We start from the raw sequence: 20,104 nt of genomic DNA, 5'->3' as shown, positions 1-20,104 counted from the left end.
CTCCATCATGACATTTTAGCTTTCATTGAGACAGATATTTTCCCTGTTTTTTCAGCAAAAGGTGCTAGGATACTCACTCAGTGTAGACAACTGTGTGTTAAAATAAACAAGATGAAAACAAAATTAAGAAATTAGGTGATTAAAAAAAATTCTTCTCAGGGATAAAAAGAAAAAAAAAAACATATTTCAAAAAACAGCTGCAGAAACACCTGAGCTGTAGATTTGAGGGAATTGATCCAAATTAATATTTGGTAACTCTTGTGACCTATGACACTGAAAGCCTTTGAAACACTGAGTGCAGTGACCCAGCACTTAGACACAAACCAGTGATTTTCTAACCCAGCCCAGGTTGCTTTTTAAACTGTGCTTAAGCACCTTTAAACACAACAAAGTTAAAGCATGCAAATGTAACTAAATTTTAACACAAAACAAAGGTCATCTGTTTCCAGAAATTCTGTTTCAGAGACAAAAAAGCTTAAAATAGAAAATTCTTCATGTGTGATCAGCAAACTGCACATCATATTAGTGAGTGTTTTAAACATTCAGCTAAAACTGAGGTAACAAAATATGGTTTTGGACACAAAATATTTGACCATAATAGAGTTCAGTTGGTTTTTGCTCAGTCAAGAGAGCTGTGTTTTTTAAAACATTAGCCAAATTTGTACTGTTTATTTATGAGCATGTGCTTAGAGGAAAAATGAAAGCCCTTTCTTCAGCCCAGACTTAGTTTAAAATTGATGGTTGATACTTGAGGTGAAAATGGAATTAAAGTCAGAATTACCCACAAACCCAGACTCAGTAACACTAGCCAGGTTTCTGCAGGGCCCCTCTCCATCACACTGCTCCTGCAGGAAGCTGTGCTGCTGTGTTAGGAGGAAAACAAAACTTTGTAAATGTGCCATGCCTGTCACCAGGACTTATGAATTCATTTACAGCTACATTAATTGTGCCCATATGGCTCCTGCTCTCTTGCAGCACAGGTGGACTAAATGTCAGCAGAAGTTCACTTTTCCCTTAAAACTAAAAAAAATCAAGAACTCCTGATAAAATAACTCAAGATGGACAAAGGAAATACAAAAAGGTGTTTTCAGACAGGTCACAGCAGTAATATTTCATTCAGTGCTACTGCAGAGAATCTGCCACAGAAAAATGACATTTTATAACTGATTCAGTCTTTTCAGCTGTAGCAATAAAACTGGAGTATCACTTCAGAGAAATGCATGAAGATGAAGTAACCATGAGATTTGTATATATTCACACAATCCTAGAATGGTTTGGGTTGGGAAGGACCTTAAAAATTATCCTGTTCCAACCCCTGCCATGAGCAGGGACACATTCCACTATTGCTGAAATTGCTGTAAATAGAGTGGTAAACTATTAGAGAAAGAAAACTTATTGAATAAACTTCCAGTTCCTGCTATCCAGAGCCTATTTATATATAAATATGTCTCCAAATTTAAGAAATTGATGCTATCTTTAGCCTAAATATGTTCTAGGTTGTGCCTGTGTCCTGCCTGCAGTGCCTCAAGCCTGTGGTGCAAAGGCACAGAAAGCACAAACTGCCTCAGTCATGATCCCCAGCTCACCTGTGCTGATGTAAAACCCAGAGCCACATTCCTCATGGATTTCAGAGCACATCAACTGCACATGTGGGCAATACACATGAAAGAATCTCCATGTACTGACACATAATCTCACTCAAATGACTCTTCATTTGCAAAAAAACCCAACTGAAATATATATATTCACAGCTTACCTACCTCCCTGACCCAAATCCTCCTGCAGCAATTCAGATTTTCAGTGGAAGAACACAAACTCTGGGAGAAAAGCTATTTTGTTTTCATTCATTTTGATTTGATAACCTCACTCCTCTATTTTGAGTCCTCAGCTATGAGACATAGCTAGAAAAGGTGTAACTAGAGGTTTATGGGACAGTTCTGCACATTAAAACAGCAAAAACACTTTTCAGAAAGGCTTGGTCAGTCAATATTCAAATGACACCAGCTGGCTTCACCTCTACAACTCAGATTCCAAGAATTCAAGAGAATTGAGAAGAGGGTACTGAACCAAAAATCCTTACCCCAAATGAAACAAAAAACTCGGGGGTCTTCAAAAAAGGCAGTGTCCTGTTCAAATACAAAAGGGAGAGTAGATTTAACAGCTCTTGTTTTGGATTGTGTCTAGACTTGACAAAGCCATAAGTAACCTGCTCTGACTTCACAGCTGACCCTACTTTGTGCAGGAGGTTGGACACCTGAGCTTTTAGGGCAGCCCAAACCATCCTATGGTCCTGTGAATGTAGAGAAATTAAAAAATCCACCCATGTGTGGGAAGAGTTTACTCTGAACAGAGAGGCAGGAACCACCCTAAGGCAACGTGGTGTTTCTGCAGTGTCTGGGTTAGCAGTGAGCAACAAAAAAATGTTAAGCAATGAATGTCTTCAAACATACAATAATCTGAGAAAGGTCTAAAAAAACTCTCTGCAAGCAGCCATGCTGAACAACTTCTTAGGCATAGAGGAGTGTGGATGTCCTATGCACAAAAGGAGACTGATAGAGAACACAGAGCAGTTGGTTCATTCCAGGATCTGTTTGATCTGCAAAAATGAGGCAGGGACAGCAAAGGGTAAGGGGAAAAGGTGATACTCCAAGTTATGTGGATAAGCTGAGCACACTTCCAGAAAGCAGCAACAGAGACCACCAAAATCTGCTTATTGACAGCAAACACAAATCTTCTGACACTGATGCTTGGTAAGAGGACTAAGGGGATGCAAATAACATTGCAAGAAGATATGGAGGAAGTTGAAGCTCTAGGAAAGCACATTTCCAGTCTAGTAAGAGCACAAGTACAACCTTCAGCTTCCAATTCCTTCCCACAGGATTTGAAAACAGGAGATCTGCAGCACAGAACCACAGGGTTATCCCAGAGCACGTGGCCCTGGATTGCAGCCAGACCTGGGGAAGACCCTGCAGAAGTAAAAAAGGCCTGGCAACAATTCTCCTAAAAAGGCCTGGCAACAATTCTCCTGGATTGACTATGATCCTTTGCCCTGCTGATTCAAGATCACCAGCTGATGTTGTTGGAGAGCTTAACTGGGCAGAACAGAATCCCCAGAACAGAATCCCTCCAGCTGCATAGGAACAAGGGTTTGAAACCTGGTTTACAGGCAATTTAGCAATTTATCCTTAAAATCAAGTTTCAGGTGGATGCTACTTACATTTCCCAATGCTGAAATCCTTTTGAATACTAAACCAGGAAGCCACCAATTAATTTAGAATGGGAATTATAATACCAAAGTAACAAGATAATCTAGACCATAGCTTAGTAAGAGCTACTCAAATTGAAACAAGCATCCACTGCTCTTAATGAATTTCCTTTCTGGTCAAACTGATCTAATGCCTGTGCCACCCAGATTAACATTCTGTGGTCCCCTGGATGAACTCCAAACTCCTCTTGTGGAGTATTCAAGGCACTTCAAGTGAGTGCACAATGTGGAACATTGCCAGGACTGTAAGTGACCCTACAATCACTATCTGTGACCCTTCCTAATTTCTGTTATCTACTTAATTAGCCCACAGGTGGCATGGAACATTATATTTTGGAGAATTCATGAAGAATTATATTCTGCTGCTTTGGAGCTGTCACAGTTGAAGCTCTGTCACAGAAACTGCAGTCTGGCTGAGTTCTACATGCCACACCTCAAAGGGGTAAAAAGAAATAAAAAATTAAACAGCTGACCAATTTCCTTACTGTAACAGGCCTGTGACTCTCAGATAGGACTTGAATTTGACTCTTTAGTGTTGTGATGCTCAGTTCATCTCAGTTTAGCTCTGGCCCCGAGGTGATCCTACTGAGCAAACATTTACACCTTATTTGTTTGACTCTGCTCCACCCTTCTAGCCCAGTCTAATTATCAGCCTTAACAGCTTCTCCTTTCAGATGAATGGTTGAATTAACATTGGAGTTAAAAAGGGAAGGACAGCATGAGCAGAAGATGGAACAGAGTTGCACAACAGTGTTTCTTGCTACTAAACAGAGATCTTTTAATCTCTATTAAAAATATATATGTGACAGGAGGCAGAAAAACTGCCTTCCCTGCGGCAAGCACCAATATTTCAAGCTGAAAAGAGACTGAAAGCCATGCTAGCCAGTTCACAACTTAAGAGAAACTTGTGCTCACTGCCCCACACCAAATGAGGAGCCTGTCAGAATGTCAGCTGTTCAGAGCTCCCAGCCTCCAGGACAGGCAGAGGACAAGCTGCACTCAGGTTTCATTGGTATCCAGTAACAGAAAGTCACAGCTCACAATACGACCACAGGACAGGAGTTCAATGCCAAGGATTTTTGATTTTGCAATGTGGTTCCAGTTTAAGCCACTACTGACCTCAGCAGCCACGGAATCCAGGACATAAACAATTCCTCACCCACTTCAAGCAAAACCAGCCAGGTTTGTGCAGCCCATCAGCAAAGGAGAACACCACATAATCCAAGAGACTTTGTCACTAGAGCCACAAACTGAAACCATAAACAGGTCAATGACAGGAAGGACTTTTTGAACACAGCAGAGCCAGCTACAACCAATGCAAGCTGGATCTGAGAGTGTTTATGTATGACCAAAAGCACAGGGAACAGGCCAAGGCAAGCAGGATCTTGGGGAAACCAATCTTTGGAGGCTCACAGAAGCCACAGAATTGGAATTGGCTGAGGTTGAAAGGGACCAACAGCTGAGGTTGGAAGGGACCTCTGGAGATGGTTTAATCCAACCCCCCTGCTCAAAGCAAGGTCAGGTAGGGCAGGTTCCTCAGGTCATGTCCAGCTGAGTTTGAATGTCTCCAAGGATGGACACTCCACAACTCTCTGGGACTTCTTCTGCCCCACAGATGGGCAGAAGGAATCTGAGGCAGGATTTCAGGTCTTGGAGCAGACAGGATCTATGGGGCACAGGGGATCTATGGGGCAGAAGGGATCTATGAGGCAGGATTTCAGCATCTATGGGGCACAGGGGATCTACAGGGCAGGATCTATGGGGCAGAAGGAATCTATGAGGCAGGATTTCAGGGTCTATGGGGCACAGGGGATCTATAGGGCAGGATCTATGGGGCAGAAGGAATCTATGAGGCAGGATTTCACCATCTATGGGGCACAGGGGATCTATAGGGCAGGATTCAATCACCGTCACAGTAAAAAAGGTTTCATGGAACCTCCTGTGTTTCGTATCCATTCCTGATTAAGTTCATGCCCATTTCCTCTTGCCCTGATGAGTCAGTCTGTCTTTTTCCCCCACGAGGACTTGGCATTTCCCTTTGCTGAATTCCATGAGGTTCCCATTTTTCTGCTTCTCCAAAAGCAATGAAGTACCTCTGAATGGTGGCAGAGCCATGTGTGCATCAGCCCCTCCTCCCAGTTTTGCAACACCTGCAGCCCTGCTGAGGGCTCAGCCTGCCCCATCACCCCAGTCAGAAATGGAAATGTTAAACAGTTCTGGTTCCACAATCAGTCCCTGGAGAACAGCACTTATGGGAGCCCTCAACTGGATTTCCTGCTGCTGACCAGAACCCAGGGGTTCACCCATTTTTCAGTCCACCTCACTGCTCATTTATCTTGTCCCTGTCTTGTCAGTTTGTCAATGAGAACATTGCAAGACACCTCAAAAGTCAAGATAAACCACAAGCACTGTTCTTTCCTCATCCACTGAGCCACAGCTACTACATTCCAGCTATTAGACCTCAAATGTGCTTCTGAAATTAGAGATATATGGGTTAGAGAAATATGGGAAAACAGTAATTTTGTGTTGGATTCAGAGAGTTACAAATGAAGAAAATAACCTGAGGCTTAACAAGTCAGCAGACCTGCTTCATGCAGAACAGAACAAACTCTCATTTTTGAGTAAAATATTGAAGGCAGGTGTATTCAAAATAGGGAAATCACAGCTTCATCACAGGAATGACTTTCAGAAAGCTTAAAGGAGTTAATGACATGTAAGAAAAAACTCTCTATGGTAAAGACTTTCTAAGATAATCTTATAATAGCTCTTCCCTCACATTAACTAGGTGAAGCATGATTTAAATAAAATTGGAAAAAAATTACATCAATTACATGTTTTTGATAAATATGTTAAACACCCAACACGCTAAAATTAATTGGCAGAGTCAGTCTGGCTATGGAAAGGATTTTTTTCTGTTTGTCTCCAATACACTCATGTCAGCTGAGAATAGGAAACAACTGTGAAGAGCCCAAAGTAAATTTACAGATAAAAGGGAAAAGGGGGTCAGAAGGAATTTTAAAAAATATTTTTAATCATTAACATAAAGAAGAATCTCTCACAGGCAGAAAAATGAGAGGAGAAACTACAAGGACCAGTTGAGATCAGAAATTAGGAAGAGACTGCAAATGTGATGGTTATTTCAGAAATGAAAGAAACAGCCAATACTTACCAAATTATCAGTTTCTGGATCTTCACAGAAAAAGGGTTTTCCTTCTTTCTCCTGCTTCCTTACAAAGTTTTCAATATCTACATCAAAACTGGCAGAAGTTGTGCCTTCTGAGCCTTGTGTAGATTGTTCACATTTTTCAAATAATAGTGCTAACAAGGGAAATAGTGGGTGCCTAGAAATAAAAACAGTTTAAATACATGAATAAGTATTTTCACTTATGTGAAAATTAAGACATCTAGCTCAGAAAAGCTCACAGTCACTCATGTGAATGTGACAAGTTCTGGAACAGACTGCATATAACAGCACTGGCTAGAGCAAAATAAGATAAAAATTTATTTTCATTTTGATTTACCCCACTCCAGAGGCAAATACAGCAGTAAAATATGTATATATTTAATTAAAGAGAACAATCACAAGCAAAAAAGCTCTGACTGTTTAATTCACTGTAATTGAGTGGCACTGAGACAGATTAATACAGTGCACTAGAAATGAGATTTAGGATTTACAAAGAGGATAAATGTAGATTTAAATGAAGCCTGATAAAATTAATTTATTCTTCAATGTGGGCCATACTTACACATCATGAAATAACTAAATAAAAAATTGAGAAGAATATTCAGGCTGTGCTCAGAGGCCTCCTGTGAAATCATGCTCTAAGGAGAAGATTTTGTTAGCACAAGTCTGTAAATGAATGGATACATCTTTCTGCCTCAGGCTGAGGGTTTTTTGGTGTTTTGTTTGGCTTTTTCCTGTTTTGGTGGTTGTTTGTTTTTTTTTTTAACCTGAAAACCAGTAATACTTCTGTCTTTATAAAGTAGTTAAGGTGAAAGAACATTCAACCCCATGAAAATTGAGCATATTGGTTAGCACAGCACTTTTCACTGAAAAATCTCAAATTAGTGTGCTCATATATCAATATTTAATCCATTTTGAGGTAATTACTGGGGAATAGATTATTATCCCTAAAGAAACAGAGGAGTAAAGATTGACCTAATTACAATAAAATTAAAAACCCGTATTAAAGATAAAAACAACAATATGACAAATAGTGACCACAGTTTAAAGGGTAAAGCAGCTTTCTAAATTTGGCAACCACTCTTAGAATACCCTTTAAAATGGCTGTCATTGAAAAATCCCACAGGCTCAGGAGGTTTTTCCTTGGCTGATGACTGCCAGTGAAGCCTATTTGGTCTCACTCTTTCCCTACAAATGATGGAGACAGCCAAGAAATCACCTGATTTTATGCTACTTATTATTTATTTATTAAAAACCCCCAAATCCTCTCCCCTATCCTTCACCCTTCAAAAGACAGAACAGGAGTCCATCACTACCTGTAAATGGCCTGCTTGTCTGCATCCATTGGAGTCTGAGATTCTACAGGGGCAGGACTCACCCCTTCGGCATCAGTTTCAGAGCAGTTGGGATCTTGTTCAGTTTTTAACTCTGTTACCACTTGCATCTGTAGGGGGAAAAAAAAAAAAAAAAAGTAAATTCGTAGCCCTGACGTAAAATAAGGGTGCTGTGTTCTTAGGAAAGAGCAATGCAAAGGGCTCCTAGATTGCCAGAAGGTTGGTGTGACTTGGCAGTGACACAAGAAGTTGTAGCAGCAACAAAACCCCTCTTTTAATCCCTGACACTTTTTGATGGATAAAGGTCATTTCCAAGTTTTAGCATTTGGCTTTAAAATGGGAATGATAGATATTAGTAAATTGTTGAAGCATTTTGTCTCTGAAGTAGCTGTTTTTGGAATAGCCTAGAGTACTTTGCTCCAAAAAGTTCATGGGAATGTGTGCATAAAAATCCTTTAGGATGAAATCAATGTAAAGAAAAGTTTAGCTCTTAAGATTTCTTTTTTTATTTTTTACTGTGCATTGTATAAGGGCACTGAAGAAAAGGATCTTCTAGGTTTTTTTGTCCATTAAAATGCACATTTAAAATATTCTGTGTCCCTCCAGTCCTTCAATTATAGGAGCATAGCCTCCCATGCCCTTTAGCACTCCATTTTACATATTGCAAGAACCAAGTATTTTAGTGCTCTCAAACTACAGGAGAACAGCAGTAACTCCTCCTACACACCCATTTAACCCACATTTATACCATGGAAAAGCACCACAGAGCCACAGCTTCACCTGAGCACCTCCTAAATTGAATTAGGAGGCTGGGCACACCTTTGGGGTGCTTTGAAGATGTTCCAAGTGTTTTTTGCATCACCTCCAGCTAAATATCTTTTGGACTAAAAGGTCTTCCAGGAACCTGAACTGTGAAAGTCACAGTTTCCACCCCTTAGCCCAAACTCTTTGGTTTTCTCCCATTTGAGCATCTGCACAAAGGCATGAAAACACTGGAATTTTTTCTCTTAATTCTCTTTTATCTCAGGTAGAGGACAGGCACTGTTCTAGGGACCTCCAGGCAGCCAGAACTGACAGTTCCAGAAACTATTAGAGAACCTGACTTTAACAGAAATTAATTTATTTCCACATAAATGCAGCAGAAAAAATTATAGTATTTTTAACTATCTGGGACAACCAAAAGGTTTGTTATTTAATACCTACTGGGGCCAAGCCATCTCCAAGAAAAATTAGAAACGGAGAAAATTCAGCATCTCCCACCCAACAGAGCAGCCTGCCCTGCAGAGAGCTCCCTCAGCAAGCAGAGATGATTTTCAAACCAGAATGCTTAAAAAAAAAAAAAAAAGTAACTAATGGACTAATTTCTTAGCTAATGACAGGAAGGAGGAGCAAATTAGAAGGGGATGACTCAGACAAGTGATTATAAATGTTGGCCATAAATCTGCAGAGTTTGAAGGGAGGGAGTGTGCTCAGTGAGGGTTCTATTGCCCTAGGAGGAGGAAACAGCTCACTTAAAACTGCAAGTTTTTTTCTGTGGGCCATTTCCAAACTAGAAAAACAGCAGGCACCTGAATTGCCTGTCTACCTTGGACACTGAGAACTTGAAATACACAACAAATAGGAAGAAAAAGCTCTCTCCCAATCTGTTCTTTAGAAAAAAAACATATTTTACTTTCACTGCCACAGGATGGTATTTGCTGGGGGAATAAAGTCAAATATGTAAAGTAGGTGAGAGGAGAGAGAGAAATTAGAATTGCAATAAAAGAAACAAACAATAAAACTAAAAATCAAAAACCTGACTGCATTGAGATGAACATTTTATAGGAGATGTGGAAAGTTGCTGGTTTTTTTCTGACTGTTCCCCATTGTTGCCATCTGCTGACAGAAGTATTTGCAGTTATAGCTTAGGGCTGACACAGAGTAACAGAAAAATGGGTCTTCAGAGTAGAGGCCACCCCATGAATTGCCTCCAGTTAACAGCATTTTAATTTATCAATTTAAAGTGTAAAACTACACAGCCCATCATACAAAAGAGAAACATTACCAGATATGCATGACTATGTTTCATTATTCCAGCTTAAACAATGCCAAAGCAGGCACTAAGGACAAAGTCACTGGTTTTTTTCCCCTCTTCCTAAGTGTATTTAGTTCCTATAGAAATGAAAACACACCTACCTGTTGTCCATCTTGATAGTTGTCTATACTTAATGTCTGTGTTGCCATCATGGTTATTAAGACATTAATTGTGTCAAATCATCCTAAGTGTGAACAAATAGTCTTTAAAGAAAAACAAACAGTCAGTTAAAAAAGTGGCCACTGAGAATCCAGTTCTAAAGGGTGAAGAAAAAATAAAGGTAGAAATTCAGATTGATGCACACCTCTCAGAGAGTTTATTGACAACAACGGCCACATGCAAATTCAAACAACAAATAAATTCAGTTTGGAAATGTAACAGGTTTTATAAGCAAAAAGTTCATTGTCTCTTTATATTTTAAAGTAAAACTACTAGTAAGAGGCTGAGGTTTTTTTATACTCACAAGCTCAAGTGAACTTTAGCATTAATTTCTGCACTACTTAACTGACATTCTAAGGTCATACATGAAATCTAGAAATGGGCAGGTTTGTGTTTCTGTGTTTTGAAAAGGCTCCCAACCCACTGAGCATCACTGTAACTGAAATAATAACAGTTTAAAATGATGAACCAAATGCAAAATGTTAAGGAGTACCCTGTTCACTTTGGGGTGTGAATCCCAGATTCTAAAGCAGGGCTGAAACCACTTTCAGAGACGAAGCCTCAAATCACTTCTGACATCAGGAATTTGCCATCCAAGTCATTTAAGATTCAACAAAGAATGGAACAATCTCAAACCATTTTTAAACAATTGGGCCCACGTGATTATAAAGTTTCAAAAAGGACCAAGGAATTCAGAACTCTCAACTTCAGAGACATTTGATACTTTGGGAAATATTAATTACAATAGGATTTAAACACAAGTAAAAGCATCATGTTAATCTCTCTAGGCATTAGCTGGAGTTTGGTGCCCAGATGAGTTAAACATTTTTAAATTAAGAGATACCATAATTAAAAAAAAATAAATTAGGAAAGCACCACCACCAGATAGAGTGTAGCCAACAAATTATTCCTTCACATTTCATTTTCTTGTCAGATCTGCAGCCATTACAACTGAAATCACATAACTCATTAAGCTATTACCAGTAACTATTAACACAGAAGTCAATTTTCCTTGACACATAGGAGTTCTAATGTTTAGCTACTATTAAAAAAATCCATATTAAAAAAGAAGTCAGAGCTCATGTCTTGAAAAACATTATATCCAGGTAATAATTCCAGGCTTTCTGCTCTCTTTCACTTATGTCAGTATTGAAGAACTAAGTTTTAAAATTTTCAGCATTTTAAGATCTGAAACAAATTTTTTTTTTCAATGTGTTCAATCACTATAAATTTTTCAACTATTTTAAGTCCTTCCCTTATTGCATACTACTACTGCACATGACCTTTTTTAAGAGCAATTTTTACATTTCTGGATATTTTCCCCTGCAGATTATAACAGTCTCAAGTGAGTGTTTCATTTTGCAAACACAGGACAAATTTCAAGGTTCCCTTCTTTGACAACAGTTTCAGGCACAGAGACAAACCAAACTCCTCAGGAGAAACCTCAAGCCTTACTTTGCATCAAATTCACTCAGTGTAATTCCTAAGTATGAGTGCAATTTTTAAAATCTTTTTTTAAACATCTTCAAAGACCAGAGAAGTTCACCAAGATGATGTAAGCTTGGTTTCCTCTAAAAACTAGGTTATATCTGTTTTTACAGAACATCAGTATTCTTTCTTTGAAACTCCAAAAACATTACTGATTTCCCCACCAAAATGAAAAATAAAAAAGGAACAGCCTAAGTGCACTCACTGATAGAAGTACTTCAGATTTTAATTTTTTTTTAGTTACAAATCATTTCGTGTTAAAAGCTAAATCAGCATTTGCCACAATAAGTGAGACACCTCTCAAAATCCTTTAAGGGAACACATTCTGAAGCATCAGCCCTGTAAGCATTTGTCTGATGTTTAAACATTTATTTTCTTTCATAAATGGCAGCTGACAGCCAATGCAAGTGCCTGTCTGTATTGACAGAGTGAACAGACACATAGAAAATGCTGCTTTTCTTCCTTCTCAAAAGACATACATTTAATTTATGACTGTGACATCCAAAGCATGGACCAGACTACCCTCAAAATAAAAGCAGAACAGTTGAAACGATCAACAAAGAAAGAGCAAACACTATTTAATGATTATTTTAAAGCTAAGAAAAGCACAGAAAACACTGCTAAAGAAATTGTTTAACTGTGGGAGAAAGATGAAATTCTTGAGCAAAAATGAGAAAATAAAGTACAAGTTGTTGAAAAGGAAGAAAGTCTTAAGAGTTCACAGGGATGTAAGATCATATTTGTGGCATGAAGAAAAACCTGGAGAGAGGCCACAAAGATAATACATGTAAATTGGTAAAGACAGTAGGACATGGCAAGAATTTTTGGAGAACAAGACAAGCTGGAGTAACCCCTCCTTCCAGATTTCCATAATGAAGAGACCTTCCACATCTGGAAGGCCCTCAGGTCCCACAAAAGAAGAAAGGAGGTGCACAGCTTTGAGCTAGATCCATAGATTATTGCATCTAGAAGGACTTTGGCCATATTTTCTCCCAGAGGAATGACTGGAAAGAATTCTACATGGGTATTTCCCTTATTTCTCACAAGAGCTTCCCCTCTGACTTATAATTACAGTAGAAAAAGATTAAGCTATTAGGAGAGATAGGAACTGATGAGATTTAGTGAAGACAACCACTGCAAATCAAGAAGAACAAATTGAGCTAATCACACACTTAAATCGAGGCAATTAACTGAGGAATTACTTCTGTTCACTAAAAAGAAACATTTCCTCATTGCTCAGTAGAGACAAGAAACAAAGTGAGTTAAACTTTAAGAAAAGTAACCGGGAAGGTATTTACAGATTTGGCTTTCATGGCCTCATTTGGGATGCAGCAGCCAGGGCTCGTTAGCAGGCACAGCCCCAGCAGATGCTCAGGCTGCTATAGCTCCCAGATGTTTATCACTGCCACAGCTAATTACTTCCACAGCTCCTCCACCGAGCTCACACAACACGTGGATGGTTTCTGATGCTTTTTACACCGAGTCAGGCAGGCTGGTTCAGGCCTCTCCCTGCTGAAGGTGGCTGTGACGGAAAGCAGCTGACGTGGTCTGAAGGGGTTGTGGTGCTCTCCAATGAGCCCTGCTCTTGGCTGACCCACTCTGTGTGTCCATTCTCAGCTCACAGACCAGCTCCAACCAGCACACAGAGTGTTTGGGTGTCTGAGGGGAACCCAACAATATATATGACTTCTGGATATCTTACCTTTCCAAATGCCAATTTTTCTCTGTGAAAGAAATCGAGAGCAGAGGGAAAAGTGTGTTTTTGTGTTATAGTCAAAGACTTACAAATAACAAAAATAACCTGAGGGTGAGTCTGCTGGTCTGCTTCACACAGAACTAACTCTCATTCTATTTATTTTGAAAGTAAAATGTGTAGAAAACCCAAGGAAAAACTTAAGGTCATGTAACTGGAAGCTAATGCATGACCTGCAATCAGAAACTCCACTGATACCTGTGGTGAAAGGGAATTCATAAAAGATCATGGTCTACAAAGCAAAGGGAAAAAAAAAGAGAAGCCTTTCATAAAATGAGGTATGAAGGAAAATGTAAAGCAGAAAGGAAGCTAAATGAAGAGGGGTAATCATAATTAGAAATGTGGAGAGCTTGTGCAAGTTGAGTATGTAAGAGAAGAGATTAAATGTGAGCTGAAACACACACACCAAGTGATCACTTAATACTCATCACTCCACTCCTGGCTTGTTCCACTTACTCCTTCATAATTAAGGGCACAGGGACCACCCAGTAACGTTAACAGAAGGTACAAGTGAGCTGCTGGAGATCAGTGGTATCATTTTGAACATACACAAGCTACAACAGATGTTTGTAAGAGATATAAATAGTTACGCTTCAGGCTACGACCTAAGCACCGACCCTCTTCGGGCTGTGAAGGAACTGCCCAACAGACTTGTTAACAAGTAATCATTCCTTCTCATTTTCCTTCATACATGTTTCTTTGAAGTCCTTCAGAGAGAAATGCCTGACTGGCAGATTCAGCATGGCTTTTTGTTCATTCTTATTTAACTTCAGTCCTGGCACTTGCTATGCAACATTAGATGCTTACATTCACACAGCAAGTTAAAAAGAAACAAAAATCAATTCTCTTTGACACATGAAAAGCAACAAGAACTGGCTTCCTTTTCAACACGATGCAGGATGATATTTATTTCCAAGGCACGCTGTTTTCTAAAGAAGATAAAATATTGGCCATGAGAAAGCTGCTCACCCCTTTCCTTCAATGAGTTGAAGACATTATCTTGTTCCAGCACAGAGATCCCACTTATGTACAAGGTGGATGACAGAAACCTAAAAACCAACAGAGAAATAGTCAGAAGAAAATAACACCTTAGAACAAACATTCTAAGACTCAATATGATTTTTTAAAAAAATTGTTTTATTATGTGGTTCCCTCATCAAGTGTTAATGAACAGACAAGAATTTTTTTGCACATTTTGCAAATCTTTGCATCGTTAATAATCTCTAATCACACCCATTATCCCACACTTGAACTTCTTATCCCATTATTTGATCTTTCTCTCATCTTATTCCATTCATTCTCTACATTCACCTTTGTCTGTTGACACCTCTAACAGAAGGCTCCATTTGGATAATAACTCCCTCACTGTTAAATTTTCATATTTTACTCCTTGGCTCAGTGTCTGTCTGCCAAGACTAGACAAGACACATCCCAAAAATAAAACCATGAAATGCAAATAGGAGTAACCCACCACTGTTGTGAAAATTAAGCACGAAATCAAGAAAGGTGAGAGATATTTTTCCCCTATTTAAATCTCCTTCATCATCATTTGAATATAATCCATGGTAAAATCAAAGCGTGATGCTAGAAATGGGCCATTGTTAGGATCCTCTGTTCTGTGAGGACAGGTTCTGCTACAGGATTATCTGGCCATTAAAAAAAGTTTTCCAAAAATTACCACTTAAAATTACTTTAATTACATTTAATAGCACCCATTTGATACAGTGAAGCTACTTTTCAAAAGTAGTAAGGATTGTGAAAGCAAAGTAGCAAAGATTGTGAAAACATATTTAGAAAACACAACTGCTGAAAAGCATTAAAAAACCATCTCAGGAGAAGTTCCAGACACTGAGGTTGCACAGAGGCCACCAGAAATTAAATGATGGCTAAAACACAGCTGAGATCTTGAATCTGATTATCTCTGTTTCTCACACAGCTAAAGTTCACAACAAGAACTAGAGAGAAAGTAACTCCAACATTTTTGAAAGCAAGATGAAATTGGTAATTGAATTGGTCTTTAAATAATTAAAATTTATGCATGTGTTGTTTTCCAAGAAGTGATGTTTTTCAGACAAGTTTACAGAAAAACAAAATGTGAAGGGCCACTCAATCTAGATGGCATCTCTGGTTCATGAAACCTGGTTCTAAACAGGGCAGGGAAGGTATGAGAGAAGTTTTAAGGCAATTTAAATTTCAGCCATTGGTTAGAGACTGAACACTGAGCAAGAAGGAGTTTCAGCCCAAAGTGATAGACCTGGTCCTGAAGGTTCAAGGAGCAGATGGCACATTAAAAGTTCTTACCACTTTTCCTTAAACTGTCCAAGATCTATGTCTTCAGAAAATGGGCTTCTCTCATTTTTGCAGCTTCTTAATTCTGTTCTGAGGACAGTGTAACCCTCTTATTCCCTTCCTCACGTGCCATGCATTTTGGTACTCATTCTCACTTCAATTTACTGGGCTACTTTCAAATAAAAGACTTCTCACTATTCATGGCATCTTGAGAACAGAGGTCACTGACAGATAAATCAGGATAGACAAATAGATGAATTATCCATTCCTTGTCTCTGCTCAGACATAAGGAGGACTGCTGCAAACCTGAAAATCCTGCTCCTGCATTCAGAAATAACTGCAGCCAAGAAATGGCTGGGCCACTGCTGCCAGATCTGGTCACACAATATTCAGTGTATGAAGAAGGAGCCTTTGCCTGCAAAGCCCTCAGCTGAAACTCTGGAAACAGCAAATTTCTGGACAGTTTATGAGATATCCAGGGCAGGAAGAAAGAGATGCTAAAGAAATGCAGGCCTGGGTGAAAGATGCTGCAGAGGGAAGGATGTGGCTGAGAAGAGCCAAAGGATGTTGCAGTGATATTGCCCATTTCAAAGAGACACTGGACAACATTTAACACTGCTGAACCTTAAAACATATCAGACAAGAGAGATCTGAGCTTGCAGATGATGATGCCTTGCACATTTCAGTGGGAAAAGGAAGAGGGAGCAGATACACCGTTACAGGGTGGAGACAACACCCAGGCACTGTGCAGTCTTCACCTGGACTTGCTATTGCCAATTTTTGTTTTCCTTTAATTCCTCTGGCAGACAAGCTTTAAAGTAATGCCATCATAATAAAAATACCTAAGTATGAAACCAAAACAAAGGGCAACTTGCTTTGTCTCTCAGAAAGTGAATCAGCACTGAGGTTTTAACTACAAAGTCAAATAGGAACTTGTTCATTCAAGCACTGAAGAGCCCTTGTTTGAGTCACCCTCCCATTCTGCATTTCAGATCACAGGATGCAGAGACCTGTGAGCACATTCACATGAACAAATATGAGCAGACATTAAGATCCATGTATTTTTATAGTTTCAAATGATGATAGTAATAATTGGTTCAAATAATGAAGCAGTAAGTAGAGCACACATGCCAACATCCAGGATTCATTCCACCTTTGCTGCAGTTCATTTCCATCTCCACTGACCTGCCCACGCAGAGTCATTCACAGAAATTAAGACAAACAAATCAATATGAAGTTGATGCAGACAAGTTTATTAAAAATATGCTCAATGAGAATGTTCTCCTCATTTAGCACCAAGGTGGCTTCCATTTCCTCTGTCTCATGTACTTAAAAAGTACAGTCATTATTTAGAATATTATACTTTTAAGAAAGACAATGTTCCTGTTCAGGAACATAATACCAGCCTCAGGGAGTTCCATCACACACATACAGCCACTCAGTTACTCTACAACAGCTATGCTGTCAATTGCCCTGGGAGTCAAGCCCTAAAAAGCCACAAAACCAATTTTGGGCTGCAGTAAAATGAGATTTATTTTGTGTCACTTTGTTCCGTTTATTGTTTGGTGGTGCAATAGAGTTATTTATATGTTAATCTTGATGAATATGAGATTACATTAAAAAAATGAATGCAAATTATACTTTAAGAAATGGAAAATTAAAAATCAATTAAAATCCACAGCTAAAGCTGAATTTCTGCAGAAATACAGGCTACACTCCAAGCTACCATCAACCTTTCTTTACATGTAGGATTTTGGACAGAGATGCTACAATAGTGACTTTATTCAGCAAGGCCTCTCCAACAGTGCATCCACTGCTTTGTTGTCCCATTAATCTTTCCTAGCATCCTCTTTTCATATCCCTCCATCTCAGATCTTAACAATCCATACAAAATATTCATACCACAGGCCACCTCCCAAGCACCACCACACACTGTCACACAGCATGACCCACAACAAACCACCTCATTGCAAGATTTGTGCTCCTTTAGCAACTCACTCTTGTTTAAACTCTGCTTTTGGTACATTTAATTCTATAAATTCTCCTATATGTAAGTAATTAATTAAAAAATATATATATAAAAAATGTGCCACTTTATGAGCTAAAATTGCATATGCTGTTAACTGATAAAATGAATATTAAGGATGCATAGATCATAGGGATTTCTCCAGGCACAACAACAGAAATAAAACTGAGGGGATCTTGGAGTGAAGAACTCCAGCTCCTGATTCTGCACACATCCTTGGTGTGTACACCAGCATATTTCTAGGGAAAGGAGCAAAATCATGGCTCACATTCCTGATTGCATGTCATCACCAATTTACCACAGTCCTTCTTAACAAGGATGAGAAAGATGAGGAATTCTACCCAATCCAGTCATAAAATGATGTATGCCAGGTATCCTGCCCCCAGGCAGCTCTTGGAATTCTGGAAGGAAATCCTCAGGTTGCTCTCCTACCTTCTGCAAAATAGAATCCTCATTCTTCTGACTATGGAAAGATCCTCAAATCCAAGGAACTTCCTGCAGCATCTCATTTCTCCTACCCAATTCACACTGTAATTTGACCCTGCTTTATTAGCCCCATAAAGTAATAGTAAGGAATTTAGGGGACTAAACAGCAATTCTGGCAAGAGAAAAGCAAAACCTGGGGGAAAGGAAACCTCCCTCTTTAATTGTTCCGAGACTCTTGAGGGATTAGGGTATGAGGGAGCAAAAATATTTCCCATCACTCTCATCCACCATCAATATTCACATAATAAATGAAGATTCCTTTTTTTTTTTCTGTATCCTTAACACTACACACAGAAGGACTTTATGGGTCCAGCATGAGAATCCTCACACTCACATCATGAATCCTCACACATATTTATTGTTACAGGACAGAGAAGGAGTTTTTGCCCTCAGTTTTTACCCAATGTGCTTTCAGAACATGTTGGACCCAAAAATCAGGAAGATGGTGTCACATCTGCCCTGCTGCTCTTGTGACAGGAGGGTGGCACTGGAAAGACTCCAAACACTCCTTACATCCCAGACCAAATTTCATTAAAAAAAGACAAAAACAACTCAATAAACAGAAAAAAAGGTGAGAACTCCATCAGCCTCACCATTTCTCTGGCATTCCCCACATGGATAAACAGGGTTGCTTATACCCCAGACACAAATCCATCCCTCTGCCACCGAAGCCTTTGGAGTATCCACATGAGCACATCCCAAAATTCTTAATTTTGGAGACACTCATGCAACCATCTCCTTCCAGGCAAATTAATCCAAAGCAACAGGAAATCCTATTTTAATCATGATTTGCATCAGCACCCAATAAACTATGACTTAAAGGAATCTTGTTTTGTGTTTATACTTTGTGGTTTCATAAGGAAGACACAGAATAACCACCAGCCTCTCTGCCTTTATTGCCATTGAATACTTTACAATGTGAGCAGTTTGTGTAAGCATATGTTATGTTTTCCAACCTTTTTATTATAAAACCATGAAAGTTTCCAATTATTCTATGAAGGGGTGAATTCCTGATGCTGTTGAAGTACAGTTGAAGAGTGAATAGGAGTTTTTATTTAAATAATAAATGCATTTAAAATGGACTTTCGATGTTGAATGGATAAGAAAATGCCCTCTACACATTTTTGGCATTTAAACAATTCATCAAGATCGAGATGTTCCCTTACCATTATTTAATTTTTATATCTTTAATGATTTCTGGAATAACAACCCCATTAATGAATCAAGCATTAACTTGGACCTGAAAGTGAAACGAAAAACCTGAAAGTGACAGAAAATCCTGGCCCTGCAACCCTCTGTGAAATCCAATTCCAATCCATCACTAACTTTCCCAGAATCTTCCCTGTTCTGACTCCAACATTTGGTCAAACCTGAACAACTAACTTTGTTTTGCTACTGAGTTTAGGTCTTAAAAGGAACTGTTCTTTTCATTTTGAAGTGAGGATGAAATAAAAACTCTTCCTTTCCTGCTCCACTCTTGTTTCCCACCTCTCCCAAACACAAGTCTCCATCCTCCCAGGAGTTATGGCTGCTGCCTAAGTGTTCTGGGGTAAAAAACCACAATTTAGGATTAAACATACCCATCACCTACTGCTGTGAACTGCATCATGCTGAACTGCTTGGTCCAGGTGATGCCTGCACAGGCAGGTGACATGCAAGGACCAGCAGACAGGAGGACACTCACTGAATATTCAGGTCATTTAGGTAATAAATATTTGCCCAGTACCATATAAAGCAGGTTTTCCAAGAGGTTTTGGTGTGGTGAAGGTTCTCAAGGAACAGCCAAATGCTCCATGTGAATGCTTTTATGATCCTTTCCCCTCTGCAACACTAAAATCCACAACTCAGCTGCTGATATGCTCCTAAATAAGAAGAATCCTGCCTTTTTTATAAATGAACATATTTACTTAGAGTCATTCTCAAGATGCTGAGTCATTTTTAAGTTGGCAGAATAACCCTGCTCAAACATATTCATCATGGCAAATTTCAGTAGGACTAAGAATTAAGCTACTGAAATTAACACCTCAAAATAATAAGAAAGAGAAC

General features: G+C 39.0%; 1 protein-coding gene across 3 annotated transcripts in view; it reads right to left on the bottom strand.

Annotated features, from left to right (window-relative positions):
* Nucleotides 1-20,104, bottom strand: part of PKNOX1 (PBX/knotted 1 homeobox 1) — a 40,860-nt gene that overhangs the window by 15,885 nt on the left and 4,871 nt on the right. The window contains exons 2-5 of one of the 3 annotated variants that reach the window (XM_071430219.1): nucleotides 14,227-14,306; nucleotides 9,959-10,060; nucleotides 7,766-7,893; nucleotides 6,435-6,606 (exon numbers count right to left, since the gene is read on the bottom strand). In XM_071430219.1, coding sequence (XP_071286320.1) covers nucleotides 6,435-6,606; nucleotides 7,766-7,893; nucleotides 9,959-10,009 — 351 coding nt within the window. In that variant the 5' untranslated portion in view covers nucleotides 10,010-10,060; nucleotides 14,227-14,306. Of the gene's footprint in view, nucleotides 1-6,434; nucleotides 6,607-7,765; nucleotides 7,894-9,958; nucleotides 10,061-14,226; nucleotides 15,537-20,104 lie in introns of those variants that run through there. The other 2 variants (XM_071430220.1, XM_071430221.1) reach the window with 2 other exon arrangements.

The sequence above is a fragment of the Agelaius tricolor genome, unplaced genomic scaffold, assembly GCF_023055355.1.
Source record: "Agelaius tricolor isolate 1412-34295 unplaced genomic scaffold, bAgeTri1.0.p SCAF_7, whole genome shotgun sequence".
Taxonomy (NCBI): Eukaryota; Metazoa; Chordata; class Aves; order Passeriformes; family Icteridae; genus Agelaius; species Agelaius tricolor.
This window is presented reverse-complemented; position numbering and strand designations above follow the sequence as displayed.